The 15,583-nt window shown below is 39.2% G+C and overlaps 2 protein-coding genes and 1 pseudogene across 3 annotated transcripts; 1 reads left to right on the top strand and 2 right to left on the bottom strand.

The window, feature by feature from the left end:
- Window positions 1-255: 255 nt before the first annotated feature.
- Window positions 256-7,917, top strand: LOC148734221 (uncharacterized). 2 transcript variants are annotated; one of them, XM_088754555.1, is made up of 4 exons: window positions 256-532; window positions 6,277-6,405; window positions 6,665-7,061; window positions 7,330-7,917. In XM_088754555.1, the coding sequence occupies exons 1-4, from the start codon at window positions 477-479 to the stop codon at window positions 7,687-7,689; spliced, it is 942 nt and encodes a 313-aa protein (XP_088610681.1). In that variant the 5' UTR covers window positions 256-476; the 3' UTR covers window positions 7,690-7,917. The 2 variants fall into 2 exon arrangements, with proteins under 2 accessions (XP_088610681.1, XP_088610680.1); XM_088754554.1 differs by lacking the exon at window positions 6,277-6,405 and having other exon boundaries at window positions 6,666-7,061.
- A 3,232-nt stretch (window positions 7,918-11,149) lies between these two features.
- On the bottom strand, window positions 11,150-13,650 carry LOC148734220 (uncharacterized; annotated as a pseudogene).
- On the bottom strand, window positions 13,218-15,369 carry LOC148734219 (uncharacterized). Its single transcript, XM_088754949.1, has one exon. It carries the CDS (start codon window positions 15,209-15,211, stop codon window positions 14,075-14,077), a length of 1,137 nt encoding a protein of 378 aa, XP_088611075.1. The 5' UTR covers window positions 15,212-15,369; the 3' UTR covers window positions 13,218-14,074.
- Between the last annotated feature and the right edge of the window lie 214 nt (window positions 15,370-15,583).

Genomic DNA, 15,583 nt, shown 5'->3' with positions numbered 1-15,583 from the left:
AAATTTGGAAAACAACAACTTTGTGTTTCCTTTCTGAGGGCATGGTCATACTAGACGAAATTCAAATTTTTCCAATTTTTCTCAGATCGAGCTAATATCCTTTAATAGACCAAAAATTCACTGATTGGCAAATTCATTTATCACAAACCCATCTCGCTCTTACCTCTGTGGCAGATATGTCAGTTTCGACCAACATAAAGTGATGAACAACAACACGATAAGTGAACTGGTAAGAACAAGAACTTGGGCTTATGAAAATATTATGAAAAACAATTTGTCTCACAAGTGTTAATTGTTTTGAAAGATTTTACCGGTTTTGATATTCTCAATCGTTCAGCGTTCAATTTACTCGATAAAGTGAACTTTAACACTACTCTGGTATTGCTTGAACACTAATTGAAATATAAACGACGATTCTTTTCACTTATAAGAATGGTAAACATTACTGACTATGGTTTGGCGGGCGCATTACGACGATGAGTGTCGGGGGACGGCAAAGTATGAAATCCAACTGCACGTCAGTTATTTGCAGGTAAGAGAATTTTTCTCCATAATGTCGGATGCATGTTTTGATTATGCACAATTTTGTCGTTAAGAAAAAAACTTATCTCTGATCTTGCTTGTCCTGAGTTTTGATGAACTGATTTTAAAATTCCTTTGAGGAAACTGCTCACGGTTTCTAAGAGTTCAAACTGATTTTTTTATGGCCGATCTCTACATGTTCTTCATTGACGCAATGGTGAAAGCAAAATATTTTCACCCAGAAAGCAAAATATTTTCAAACAAGTAGTTTCAGTGGTCAGTTTGGGGAAATCCGTACAAATCCAAACAACTATTCGCTTCAGAACTATATTTCAAGACGTTTGAGTAATTTCTATGCATTTACTTGATCGCTTTCTTGTCTCATCGAGGGCGACTTTGCCAATTCTTTCCCACTTGGTAACCACTTTGATCGAGGGCTTTGATTGTGTCGTTAAAGGCCTCTCTGCTTTAATTCATATCTGTATATGGTTCTGTGTTGAAGCGTATATTACAGTTTCTTCCATCGCCAAAACCACGAAAATTATTGAAATGTTTATCAAATTTGACTACATAGCTACTGAAAATTACTAAATTTCTCCCTTGTTATTTTCCTGATCCGGCTAAAACAAAAGAAAAGAACTCGTCAAAGTCCATGTTTCGCATTTATTTCACTGGATTCGTTCAAACATCCTTTTTTTATATTTTTGTTGAACTAAAATGATTGAAAAAAATTGTTTGCCAGATCATGAGCCTTGCATGATATCAAGAAGAAAGAATTCTCTTTTTGTTTACTGGTGTAATTTACTTGGACAGTTGACGACGACACATTCAAATTAGGTCAATTAGTTTCAGTTTGACAGTTTGTTAACAGGAATTAATTCGCTTTCGAAATTGATTCGCCTGAACCAATTTTTTTATCAGTTTACCAGCCAGTGAAAATTTCTCAGTAGCTTGTCTGATCCAATCATTTAATTTTGTTTTCCATACCAACAAACGGACAAACTCTTGTTAACACGAACTGAATTCGTGACTTCTAAATCAGTTCTTAGAGACACCTTACTAACACCCAAAAACTCTTGTTGATAGGCAAGCGGGGTGAAAAGAGCAAACTGATTTATACAGCTAGCGATCAATAAACGTGATAAACTTCTTTGGACAACGGATCGGTTGAAAAAAAACACACACAGCTCATCGTTGAATCCAACGAGATTCATTGAAATTGTTGGGCTTTTGGAATTTATTACAAGTGAACTCCGTAAACTTATTGTGACGAAGAATTCCTTTGACAAGATGAGAAATGACGGAGCGACACGCAGTCAGTGAGCAAACAAACGAGCTATCGCAAGCTAAAAAATATATATATTTCAGGGAGGGTTATGAACTAGATGGCTTTTTTCTCAACCCTTCTCCCATTTTTATCAATGCTTAATTCGATGTTCGCTCTCGTTCTTCTCCAATTTGCTCTCAGGCGACTCAGGTGCATGGATCTTCCATAGCAGTACTCATTTTGGGTCAGGACAAGTTTTTAAGCTTTATTTTGAACAGAAATATTTATTGAACAGCAGAAGCTGAATACAGTATAATTTCTTATGCGGTAAGGCTACATAGTGGATGATATAATTGAAGTTAAAGCCTTTATATAACGATAAACACTTTGTGTTCGCTACAACTTAGTAAATTGTTTTCACCACCTCTGCTCATGACGAGTTCGAGATCTTTGAAACGCAAAGCCGAGGGACTGGATTAATAACAAGGCTGCGTTATGGCCCACATTACGGAATCAGTCCACAGAATTTCACAGGTGGAGATGAACTTTTTTTCTCTAGTCGAGAGTATCTTAGTCTCGTGATCGTGCCTTGGTTGTAAAATAGTTCAGTTGACTTTTAATTCTCAAGCCAGGTTATTGGGCCTCAGTTGATATTCAGCAGATTGAAAAGGGAACTTGGATCATATTAGGTCGATTACGTTTGCTTGGCGTTGCAACGGTTTGCACAAACACTTGGGGTCATAGATAATGGCGTCCTCTGGGCTTTCTGCTCACTTCTTAAGTCACTAATACTTCAGCCCTATGGAAGACTCTTGACTTGATAAATCAGTGGAGACCTTTCTAACACAGTTCCGTTTGAGTGTTTTCCCAATTTAACAGCAGCTTAAGTCAGCTGTTTCCGTTGGAGCGAAACCACTTCAGTCAAACAATTTGCATAGTAAAATACTCATTTAGTTATCTCTTTATGGCGTGATAAACTGAACCTTTATTTCATAGGTAATGAAAACAGCTGAAGAGTAATGATGTTAAAAAAAGAACGCTGTGTCAATACGACTAACTTAATGTTCGAGTCTACTCCATTCTATAAACATGTGGTAGTGACCTTTTGACATATAACAAGAATAAATTCTCTTTTCAAAAAAAGTCAGGATAAACAAGTATACTATACTGCGAGAGATTTTCATTTTCACTGTTTTAAAATTAACGTATATTCTGATCCTATCACTTCCTAGTTTTCACGGCGGAGAACAAAAACAAAACACACTAAATTTTTAGTTACCCTGATGAATATTTCTAAGTTTTTAGAATCAAGAAGGACAGTACAAGTGAGAACAGGTGTTTTGACAATGAAAACAACCAGCGAAAATAAATTAGAAACTGTTATATTAAAACCTGGGTACACAATTAAATTTTAATGGTAGAAAATTCAACAAACAACACACGCTTCTCGGTTTGTCCCTCAAGTTTCCTAAAATTTGGTCTCAGGCAACAAAGGAATTGTAAACGATGCCAACATGATAATTAGCATAGTGAAATATTCCTAGTTATCTTTTATTACTCTTAATTTGATCCTGATCGACAGACAGAAACCTTATTTCGTAGCTGAAAAAAACTGTGGAATGTTAACTATTTGTTCAAACTTGAGAGTAGTGTGGTAAATTGAACCATGATAATAAAACGAACGTGACTTTGATTTCACGAACATATGGAAGTGACCCTTAGTCAGATAACAGGAATTATTATCCAAATGTGCTTCGTGGGGTACAAATAACGCGCGAGACGAGTACAAATATCACGCGATATTTGTACTCCAGAAATATCCGCGAAACTCGCTCGCAATGAAATAACAATTTGGCGTGTTGAATAATAAATCTCTCATTAGACGTTTTGTTGTGTAGTATCGCTGAGTATTTTTACCCGGCGCAACTCGTAAAAATTGTCACGTTGCTGTACAAATTTTTTTACCGCAAGTGTTGTAACAAGTCAGCTAGCCTGTTTACATGATTTTAGTCCAATAAACGTGTGTAAGAGTCTGCTGTCCGTCATGTACTTCACTGTGGTTGACCTGGCGAACCTAGTTACGCTACACCCAGTGTCTGGCGTGCTGGGAACGCGACAAAAATACTCAACGATACTGCACAACAAAACGTCAAATAAGATATATTTAGTTCGCTTTTGTGCAAATGAAGTTAGGATAAACAAGTAATCTATGCTAAGAAAGATTTCTATTTCCAAAAAAAAATTTTCAACTAAGTAAAGAGACTTCAATTATAATCAAAATACACTGATGAACGTCAGTTTCTAAGTTTTTAAAATCAAGACATGAAGGCAGGTACAAGTGAGAATAGAAGTTGTTTTAACAGTAAGATGAAACAGCCAGCGTAAAACAGATACAAACTGGTATATTACTAACTAGACATAAAAATGACTTTTAATCCGGTAATACATTCCACAACCGAAAGAATAATAGATCGTGTACTCAGGATAATTTCAGTCTAAAGGTTGCTGCATTCATGTCACTTTTTAATTCGCCTCGATAATCTTTAACTTTAATTCTGTTCCTATCATTTCCTAGTTTTTACAGTTGCAAATGAACAAAAACTCTTTTTTAACTAGTTAGTAAAGAGACTTCAATTGTAATTGAATTACACCGTGATGAATGTTTCTAAGTTTCTAGAATCAAAACATAAAGGCAGGCACAAACGAGAACAGAATTTGTCTAATCAATGAAAACAGCCAAAAGAAAACAAATATAAACTATCATATCACAAACTGCACATAATAGTAATTTAATTTTAAGGTATGAAATTCTACAAAGGACAGAATAATAGACTCTCTATTCAGAGTAACATCAGTCGAGAGGTCATGATAGACTATTCATGACTTTTTCATCCGCCTCGATAATTTAAGCTTCGACAGAGGTCAGCAATTCCAACACTTTATCGCTAACCAAGAATTAAGAGAAAACCCTCCTAGTTAACTTTGCTTCGTATTTTTTGTTTTGCGATGATTAACGTCCGTTACGTCTGCATAATTAATTTACTGTTTCGAGATCTTGTTTTGACGAGAACGCCCTCAAACAACTGAAGGGAAAGAAAATACTGACCGTCTGAGAAAAAAACGAGTTATCACTGACAACTGAATTGACTTATGGAGGATCGGGTTAGCAGCCCTTTTCTCGACTTTAATCGATTGTAAATCATTTTCAAAAGTAAAAAAAAGTAGATTAAAAATTAAAAAAATAACACCAAACGAGAGAATGTAAATGAAACGTTACGTAAGATCATATTCCTCAATAAACTTTACGTTTTTCTTGTACCAGTAGTAATGCTTACACGCATCTTTGATCGAATAATTTCTGAAAGGAATTGTGTTATGATTATCTTTATAAAATGCCTTTACATAAAGGTATGTTCCAAATTACTCCACTTTAATTTTACACCTGCCGCAGGGCATTTCAAGGGCATTTCAAGACCAATTCATATCGCAAACTACAAGAAGTGTTTTGTAAACATTTTCGGTAAACCTTTTGGCCTAAAAACGATCTGAAGAGATCTCCGACAAAATTTTAGAAGGAATTTATTGGCTTCAAAATAAGACCATTGAATATATTGAGTTTTTATTAGGGAGCGCCGAAAGTCAAGAAATCATGATACTGATAATGAAATTAAAAAAGAAAAATATTCCACAACCCATCTTTTTAAAGAGTCGAAAACAATAAAACTTATCATTTTTAACCAAAAGTACGATATTAAATATGATTTTCCTCCAAAAATCAGCTCAAATCCCAGCGCGTAGCAAATTTTTCTTCGAGGCACACTGTTACACGATAATGCGTTCAAACTCGAAATTTAAGGTGTTGTCTGGTTGGTGGAATTGATGTTGATCTAACCAATCAGATTTCATGTCTTATTCTATGCATACGACGGTTAGTCGTGTTGTAAACATGTTTTTACGACCGTCAACTTGACAATGACCTTATAAAATGCATCGCTAAGAATAGGTGTAATATATTTTCGTCTGCTACAAGCCATTCGAGCTCTCTCCGCTGATCTTATATTTTAAGGAACGAGGAAAGTTCTCTATTTCTCTAATTCAGCGCACAGTTTCGAGTGATATTGTTGATTCTTTTGTCATAGTTTTACCTCTGTTGATAGCCGCAAGAACAAGGTAAGAGCTCTCTTCACAAAGCGTTCCCTAAGCGAATAATTGAGCTGTTCTTGTTAATTGTGGTGTGTATAAACAAACAGTTTTTCTTTCCACCTTTTCTCTCCGCTTATCAGTCAGTCCATTGCTCTTCAGAGAATCACTTTCAACTGCTTACAATTCCTTAGAGCCTTTTTAAAATACCAGAACGAGAGAACAGTTGTATTTTCGTCACTTTTTGTGACACTGATAACACCAGAAACAAACTGAGAATACTAACTCTTGCAGCCCTTCCGTATTTAATGTGCTTTGTTTTAATTTCACGTCCTTTGCTGCTAAAGGATAAACAACATACGAGCTGGTGTGAACATGTCGCCCAACATTAAGATATTTTGGCAGATTTTACCCCTGATTGCCTTTTGCTATGCAGCAAAAAACAACAGCAGCGGTGGCAAATCCAATTGTAACATGATAAGTTTATTTTTTCAAATATGTCCAAACATTGTCATTATCATCATTTCGTCTCAGTCAATGTCATTCCAAAATAGAACAGAAAAGGAGAAACTCACTGGAAAAATTGATACAGAACAATGATTTAATGAGCGAACACTTTATTCTTAGAAAAATGAATTTGTCGTAATGAATGTGCACAAGGAAGGAAGTCATATTTCTGACAGCGCACGAAACAAATGTTATCGCTTGTGTTTTTTTTTTCTTTACACATGTACAGGGCACTCACCCATATCCACCATATGGACCCTGTGCTTATGGTGCTCCCTTTGGCGCTCCAGGGATACCAGGTATTCCCGGGAGTCCAGGACCCGCGGGACCCACGGGCATCGCAGGACCACCCGGTCCTCGAGGTTCTACGGGACCACAAGGAGACAAGGGCGACGCAGGAAAGCCGGGAAACCAAGGCCTCCCAGGGCAACAGGGACCCCCAGGGAAAATGGGACCTCAAGGGTTCACAGGACGACAGGGTCCACGAGGAACCAAAGGTGACGTAGGGGATAAAGGAAGCAAAGGAACCCCAGGCCTCCGCGGACCTCCTGGAGCTCCGGGAGGTCATTGGAAACAGTGCGTTTTCAAAAATCTGAACGATGGAAAAGACACTGGTTTGATAAAGGTTTTTTTTTTCTTTTCATTAATTGTAATTCTACAAAACCGTATTTGACATTATTGCTTTGAATAAACGTTTCCTATTAATTTTGATTCAAAGAAATTTGAGTCATGCTATAAGCCAAAGTAATTTTTTTGTTGTAGAAGGTCGAAACTGTGGAGATGAACCAAAACTAACCAAAGGGTCCGTTGAATGCACTTGATTTAAGACTTTTTTCCATCAGGAGTATTTTGAATTCGTATCGCTCACATTTGGTAATCATTTCTTTCTCCAGGAATGCCTTTTCGCCAAAAAGTCGGCCAAAACAGCTCTGCGCGTTTTCTGGAGTGGCAACCTGCGTCTCTCCAACTGCCATAATTGCTGCAGACGATGGTATTTCACCTTCAACGGTGTAGAGTGCTCAGCTCCTGCTGCAATTGATGGCATAGTCTACATGGTACATGGAAATGGCGGCAAGAAAAATTTACACCGCCCCCGTCATATCGAGGGTGTGTGCGAGAAACTCCACAAAGGTGTTGTGCGCGTGGGATTCTGGGTCGGTAATTGTAATGGTTACGGATCTTCTGACGCACACACAGGCTGGAACTCAGTGTCTCGAATCTACGTGGAAGAAGTACCACCCCCACAGGCATAATGTCTTAAATAACCATGGCTGTATTGTGGGAAAATTAAGATAACGCGCTTTTGATCGCTCAATATCTAACAGCAAAATAGGAGAAATAGAATGATAAGAACCTTAGATTCAACATTCGAGATAAATTGACGCAAAGGTGTGAAACTAGGCATTTTAAGGTTGCACCTCTGAGGTATGTAGGGATGCTGTCCATAACAACTTACAAATAAAATGAAGGTTTTCATTAAATGTCCAGGAGTGTTTGGAGAGTGTTAGGGTAGAACAAAACACCCACGAGCGAGTCCTGCCACGAACCACCTTCCTGACGGAATATTTTCCGAAATATTCAGAGTTTTCGGTTCTGTGTATATCGACAACGTTAAGCTTCGAATCCGAAGCACGCACAGCTGATCCTTTCAGGAAGAGTACGTTAAGCTGTTGCTTCTCCGACATGGAACCGTAGTCTTTACTCGTTCTACCCTTGTTATAAAATCGTGGATATCGAATTATTCCTTTAAAACAAATTATCAGAACTCACTCATCACCATTAAAGAATAGAAAAATCAGGATAATTTTGAAAGATTCATTCGTTTGGAAATCATATGCTCATCATCCAATAATAGTCCTCTTGTTTGACCGAAAGGATAACTCTATCGTCTTTCCTTGAACGTGCAAACGAGGCTGTAGAAACAAACACCCGCTGCATCGTAATACAGTCGAAGCTCTCACAAGCGGACACCCTCGGGACGGGATAAAAATGTCCGTAACTGGAGCTGGCCACTTACGAGAATGGTTCTCGTAAGCGGCCACTAGGGGTGTAGGAGATAGATGGCCGCTTACGGAGGCTTGCCCAGCTAACAATAAATATTGGTATACAAAAAAAATACAGCGGTATTATATGACACTTTTATTTTGTTGCGCCCTATACAATCCTACGATAATGACGATTACTGAACAGTATTACAGTACTGTATACTGCAGTACTAGGAATGCATCTCAGTGATTTTCAAAAATAACAAATCATAATTGTAACCAACGTCAAGATATCCAACATTTACAGCCTCAGGAAAGACTGATGTAAGGGGAAAGCGAATAAACAGAGGAGCCGGATACGGCTTAGAAATTCCTTGCCAGTATATTTTTTAATGGTGACACTAAAATGTCTCTGCCTTGGCTAAAATCGAAACTTGAGTGCCTTGGCTACAATGTGCTGACAACGTTGTAATATTCCAGTCACAAGCGCATATGCTTCGAAATGAAACCAGACGTGAATGACGACAAAACAAACATTGAAATATGGTACTGCAATTACTGTAAAATCATTGTGACGAACGGTAATGTAAAATGGTCGATTGATAAAAACAAGATACTGTACGGAGGTTGTTGATTTTCTTTCGGGTGTCCGCTTACGAGGGCTTACTGGCCCATTTCCATCCGAGATCCTTTGCAGTCGTTTGTTTTTGTTTTGGAATCGCGCTATTGTTAAATGGCAAACTCTGATAGTCATTCACAAACACTATTAAAAAGAAAAACAAAGATTTGGTGAAGAACACAGTAAACAAATTTGCAGTTAAATATTTGAGACTGAAAAGTCATAAATCGAGTCTGTGTTTAAGACTTGTACAAAGCTTACTCGATGTTGAAGGAAATTGTTCGGCCTCAACACTAAATAAAATATAAACTAATAACCAATATTGGCCAAAACTGATTTACTTTACGCATTTCAATTATAGAGTAATGACTTGTACAAATGAGATCGCTTACATACATATCTCAGGATCTCAAGTAAAAATCAGTCAAATAACTATTCTCACCTCGAAAAAATCTCCCCGGAGTCTCTAGTTCCATCGTAGGAACAATGCAACAACATTTCTGCAAAAGTACAGTCTGTAGTGTTATCGAAACCCATGGTTGTTTTCCTTGCCCTCCATAAATCATACACAGACTCTCGAAGTCGAATAACCTTTGCCGAGCCGGGCAGACTCGGCCTTCCTCTAGACCGCTTCTTCGGCGGCATCAACTTTTCAGATGACGTTTTTCACCGTCATACATGTAAGAATTAAAAACTATTTACTGATATGGATACTACGATAGTTTGTTGTTCGCACATGATTCAAGATGGAACTTTGAAAGCCCTAATTATTAAGATGGAAGAAGATATCAAAGCGATTCCGCAACTACGAGGAAAATAGCGTATTTTTCATATATGAAAATGATCCGGACGCGCAAGGCATCTCGGATGGAAATGGGCCTTTAAAAACAAAGAAAAAGTCTAAGTCGTAATCCCTGAAAGTAACGGCGGCCGCTTACGGGAATGTCCGCTTACGAGAATGTAAAAATACAGAGTTTGTATGGGAGTTAAAACGGGGTTTCAAACAAGGCGGCCGTAAGTAGAGCTGTCCGCTTACGAGAGTGTCCGTTAAGAGAGCTTCGACTGTACTAAGAAACATTACCAAGCAGATCAGTTTCTTATTGTATTATTGCATTTGAGATAACTATAGACCACTTTCATAAATGGCTGCCAAATTAATATTCTTTTGTTTAAGTTTAAATTAGCCTTTCTGGCCTCGTTCTCCAGAACAAAATTCAAGACAATACATTATCTCAAGTCTGGCGCATTTTGTATTCGTATTTATTCGGACGTCAACATACTTATGGCTCAATGGAATGTTATTCCCAAGACAGACATCTTTAGAGGGAGCGAAAAGGGTCCACACCAACCCACGTGATTTTTCTTGTATCTCTGTCTAGAGGAGGGGAAAGAAATGAACGTGGATATGCTACAAGACTGGTTAATTTGCCGATAGAATTAGTTAACAAATCAACAGTGGTTCAGTGTGGTTTGTACTCCTATCGACAACGATATTTGTCATCGCAGCGATCAAAACGTTGTGAGTCAGCAACAATTGCAGTTGTCGATAAGAATATCGACGTCAAATAAAACGATTCTTTCAGTACGTGACACGTTACGTGACACTTTGACGCGATCAGCGTTGTCTTTACCCTTATAATTACCAACAACCGCAAATTGACCAATCAGATTGCAACATTACTGCCTGTTGTGGTAAAATTGGAAAATTAAACGAAACTTACCTGTAAGTTGAAGTTTGATAGAGATTCTACCGCAGCATTTGCAGGAATGAGGAGGTCACGTGAGATAGCAAGCATGCCTATCCGAGCTCAGTCTTTAAAGTATTTGGGATGACTTTGTAGAATGTAGTTGAAGGCATACACCTAGGCCCAGGGTACTATGAGGTATAGGGAGGGATGTGACCTCCTCATTCCTGCAAATGCTACGGTAGATCTCTATCAAACTTCAACTTAAAGGTAAGTTTCGTTTAATTTTCCAATTGTACCTCGCATTTGCATACAATAGGAGGTCACGTGAGATTTTAGAGCTCAAAGTCTCCCAAAATCAGCCCTCAAATGAAAAATGATATACATAAACTTTTACACAGTGGTCAATAGATTTTATGGGTAAAGCCATACTGAACATGTGCAATAACAGTAAAATAACACTGAATGTTATTTGCTGGCAAGCACAGCTTCTGCAAAATTGTTATGCTTCACAACTGGTCTATTATAGAACCGTGCAAAGACTGAATCTGATCTCCAGCCAGCTGTAGCCATAATATCTTAAATAGGGACATCTGCCACTTTGGCTGCAGAGGTTGAAGCTGATCGTGTGCTATGACTTTAAAAACACTAGTGTCAATGCCTGCAGATTTCATGCTTTGTTTAATCCATCTAGCAATGGTGTCTCTAGAAACTGGTCCATGAGGCTTAGCATAGGAAATAAGCAATTGACGACAGTCCTTTCGGAGGGAGGAAGTTCTTTCAATATAAACATTTAAGAAAGTAAACACGCAGAGTTTTTTATCCAGAGCGTAACGTTTGAATATAATGGGAGACAAAGGTCTGTTCTTCCCCCCGCTGCTTCTGGTTTGTTTAAGACAAGAAGTTATGGTACATGATATGTGTTCTGACTGTACATTCATGCTATCCAAAGATAATAACTGTAGTGTTTGTGTTCTTTGAGCAGACACCAGGGCCATGATTATGACTAGTTTTTGCGTGAGAAGTTTCAGTGTGATATCGTGAACATCGGGGAAATCTTTTAGATAAGCAAGTACTTGTTGTGGGTCCCATGTTGTTTCATATCTGGGTAATGCAGGTTTGATGTTGAATAAACCTGCCATGAATCTGGAGACAACAGGATGGCTGCCCAGCTTAATACCGTCAATAACAATGAAACTTGATAATGCACTTCTAGCTCTTCCCACAGTACTGTATCCGGTACACTTAGATAAGTGAGGCAAGAACTGAAGAACACTTTGAAGGCTTGGATTGATCTGGTGTACAGTATGCTCCTCACAGAATTTCACCCATGCGGTAACGTATGTTTGGTATTGTTTGCGGGTCCCTGTTCTCCACGACTGGAGTATAATATCAAGTGGCTCACCTGTAATGCCTTGTTTTGTCAGGGCTAGCCTGACCCAAGACAGCCAAGGAGTTGTAGTTTTGGGTAAAGAGGGTGTATTTCCTCGGGATTGTGAGGTAGCGTCAGTGTTTTCCCGTTGTTTATTATCTTTATTGGCTTGTCCTGAAGCATGTGAAGTAGGCGCGGGTACCAAAACTGAGTTTCCCAATAGGGAACTATCAGGATTGCAGACACCTTGTTGAACTGAAGTTTCTGAAGGACTTTCCCTATGGGACTAAAAGGTGGGAAGCAGTATATTAGTTGATATTGTGACCAGTCAATTGTAAAGGGATCAATCGCTATGGCACCTGGGTCAGGTTTCCAGGCTACATATTTCTGGACTTTGTGGTTTAGTCTAGAGGCAAACATGTCTATTTGCGGCATTCCCCATATGTTTGTAAGGTGTTGAAAGGAGACTAGAGCAAGAGACCACTCAGTGTTGCTGTCATGTTGCCGGCTTGCTTGGTCAGCCTCAGTGTTAAGAATGCAGGGTAAATGGGAAACAGACAGTTTTAAGCTTCGTTCTTTACACCAGAGCATGATCTCCCTTGCCATATCATTACATTGTGGGGAATGAGTACCTCCATATCTTGGAGGTAGGAGACTGATGTAGTATTATCACATAAAATTTTGATAACCTTGTCATGCAAATGATTGCATAAGGATTTCAGTGATAGAAACACGGCTTTCAGTTCTAGAAAATTAATGTGGTTTTGCGATTCATCTGGTGACCACCGTCCTTTTGCTATGGAATCAGTGCCTTCAATCACGCCATCCCAACCCGAAAGCGAACTATCTGTCTTTACGGTTAGTTCAGGTAGCTGTAAGGCTAATGGGCAGGGAAAAAGGTCACTTTCCCTTATCCACCATTCTAGATCTTTCTGAGCAAGAGGTGAGATAGTCATTGCCCCATCCAGATTCCATTCTTGTGATTTAAGTGCATTAGTTTTATCAGTCTCTAAAGACCTGTAGAAAAGGGGTCCATAATACACTCCAGAGAATGAGGCAACCATGAGGCCTGCCACAGAAGCAATTTCTCTGATGGGTACAGGTCTGTGATATTTTAAAAGACTTCTACATGCATTTTTTAATTTATCAACTTTATCAGGGACCATGGTGATATCCATTGTAACAGAGTTTAGAATAAATCCCAGAAACTTGACTTGTTGTGATGGTTTTGTCACTGATTTAGTGTCATGGACAGTAAAACCTAGGGATTTTAGCAATTTAATGGTATCGCTAACTTGTTTATCAAGCTTCTGAGGTGTATCAGCTAGCAAGAGGATGACATCAATGTAACCCACCAGGTGGAAGCCTCTTGATCTAAGGGAGGCGTAAACTGGTTTCACAAGTTTAGCGAAGGACCTTGGGGCACTAGATAGCCCATTGGGTAAACAAGTAAATTCATACAAGTTGTTTTTGAAAATTAATCTGAGATATTTTCTATGATCAGTTACTATAGGAACTGAGTAGTACGCATCCTTGAGGTCGAGAACTGCCATCCATGAGCCTTGTTTAATCAATTGGGCAGCGCTGTTTGCAGTGACTCCATCTTAAAGTGTTTATAGGTCACTTGTTCATTTGGCCTTTTCAAGTTTAGAATTAACCTATATGATCCATCTTTCTTGGGTCGTGTGAAAACCGTGGAGATGAATTCGGCTTCACAATGAGTGGCTTCCACGATAACATTTTTAGTTAACAATTTAGAAATCTCTGTTTCAATAATTTCTTCTTCTCCTCTGGAGAAGTGAATTTGGGGAACGACAGTTTGAAAAGGCTCTGAAACAAAGGCTATACAATAGCCAGTTACCATCTCAAGGATAGTACTATCAGAGGTCATCAGCCTCCAGGTAGCTACAAATTTAGATATATTACAAACTGTAAAGATTTTAACATGGATGTCGCTTACCAGGTCATTAGAGCTCTCTAGGTCGATTTCGACTGTTGTCGATGTTTTGTGCCCTGTTTTTGACCGTCTTTCCTTTTCCAGGGCCTAAAGCCCTGGCCTCTCAAGTTTTTTGAATTCCTGTGAGAGTACTTGCTACCAAAAGAATTGTAGTTACTGCTGTGGTAGTCTTTGGGTTGGATTTTGGCACCAATCTTGTTCTGGTCACCAATATCCTTCAGTTGCTTATGGAGGTCATCTCCAAAGAGCATGTCAGAGAAAGGAATCTGAGAGGAGCATAGGTATGTATAATCCTTCCCTATGTCTGACTTCATAAGTTGTTTCCTCTGCACATTAATCTCATAATTTGCATGTGATAGCAGAGATAGGGCTTGAAGGCCCATTTTCTTCATTGTTTGAAGTTGGTCATTGCTCAGATTCCCCGTCATGGACAGGTCAGTCATACGTAACACTGGTATAATGCCTTTTATAAGGGCTTGTTGAATTTTATACATTTGTGCATCACTTTTCTTAGTGTGATCCCTGAGCTTTCGCCAGATGCCCGGGTTAACCCTGGTAGGCTTAGCATTATTGCAGTTTTCTGGCCTTTCTTGGCGATCCAGCTTGTCTTTTAATGCTTTATCAGACATACGATGTCTAAGCATTTTGTCAGTTAGCTTAGCAAGCTGATTGTGCTGGAGCTTGGCTCCAGGGGTGTCATCTGACTCGTACTCTTTTTGGAGTTCAGCCAACGTTTCATCCACATCTGGGTCATCAGAGTCGAGCTCTTTGTCAGAAGGATCTGAACCATTGTTTTCATCAATGATCTCATTCATCAATTCTTCAGGGTCGCGGTCATCGTCGTCAACATGCTCTTTGCTCGAGGAGCAAACATGGCGCCGTTTTTTGGCGGGAAGATCTGTCTGGGTTGCATGTCGTTTGACCGGCCCTGGTCCGTTTCCCTTCACGGAAGGGGTTTTCGAAGTCTTTTGTTGATGGAGAGCCGTTGTTAGGAGGGCTATCTCGTTGATTGAGGTGGTGGTTTGCTCGGGTGGCACGGCCGATCCCGAGGCTCTTTGATCGTCATTCACGAAGATCTTCTTTGGAGGGTTTTCAGGTTGTTTTCCTTCATCGTCTGAATCAAGGTTGACTTCTTCAGTAGGTTTAGACATTTTCATGCCGATTTTACGTGATAGCAGAGGTTAAAAGACCGATTTTTAAACAGATTTTGAACTGGTGAACTAAAGCGTGACTGTTTACTCGGACAACAAACTCGCACTGAGCTCGGATACGCATGCCTGCTATCTCACGTGACCTCCGATTGTATGCAAATGCGAGGTAGAGTTAGAATCTCCAACCTGCATCTGATGATGAAAGGAGGGTAAATACCTCAACTGAGGAGGGGAAGGGAACGGGGACTCAGTTCTCAAGAAAGTCTTTATGGGGGGTAGTGTGAGGCATAATTGAAAATGGGGAACTGGTCTGACAACATATTACGTCTCTGAGCGGGGGTAGGGGTTGCCGAGACGAAACAATAACCTTTTAAGTAA

This window comes from Stylophora pistillata, chromosome 3 (genome assembly GCF_964205215.1).
Source record: "Stylophora pistillata chromosome 3, jaStyPist1.2, whole genome shotgun sequence".
Taxonomy (NCBI): domain Eukaryota; kingdom Metazoa; phylum Cnidaria; class Anthozoa; order Scleractinia; family Pocilloporidae; genus Stylophora; species Stylophora pistillata.
The sequence above is the reverse complement of the archived record's forward strand: the minus strand, read 5'-3'. Positions and strand labels throughout refer to the sequence as shown.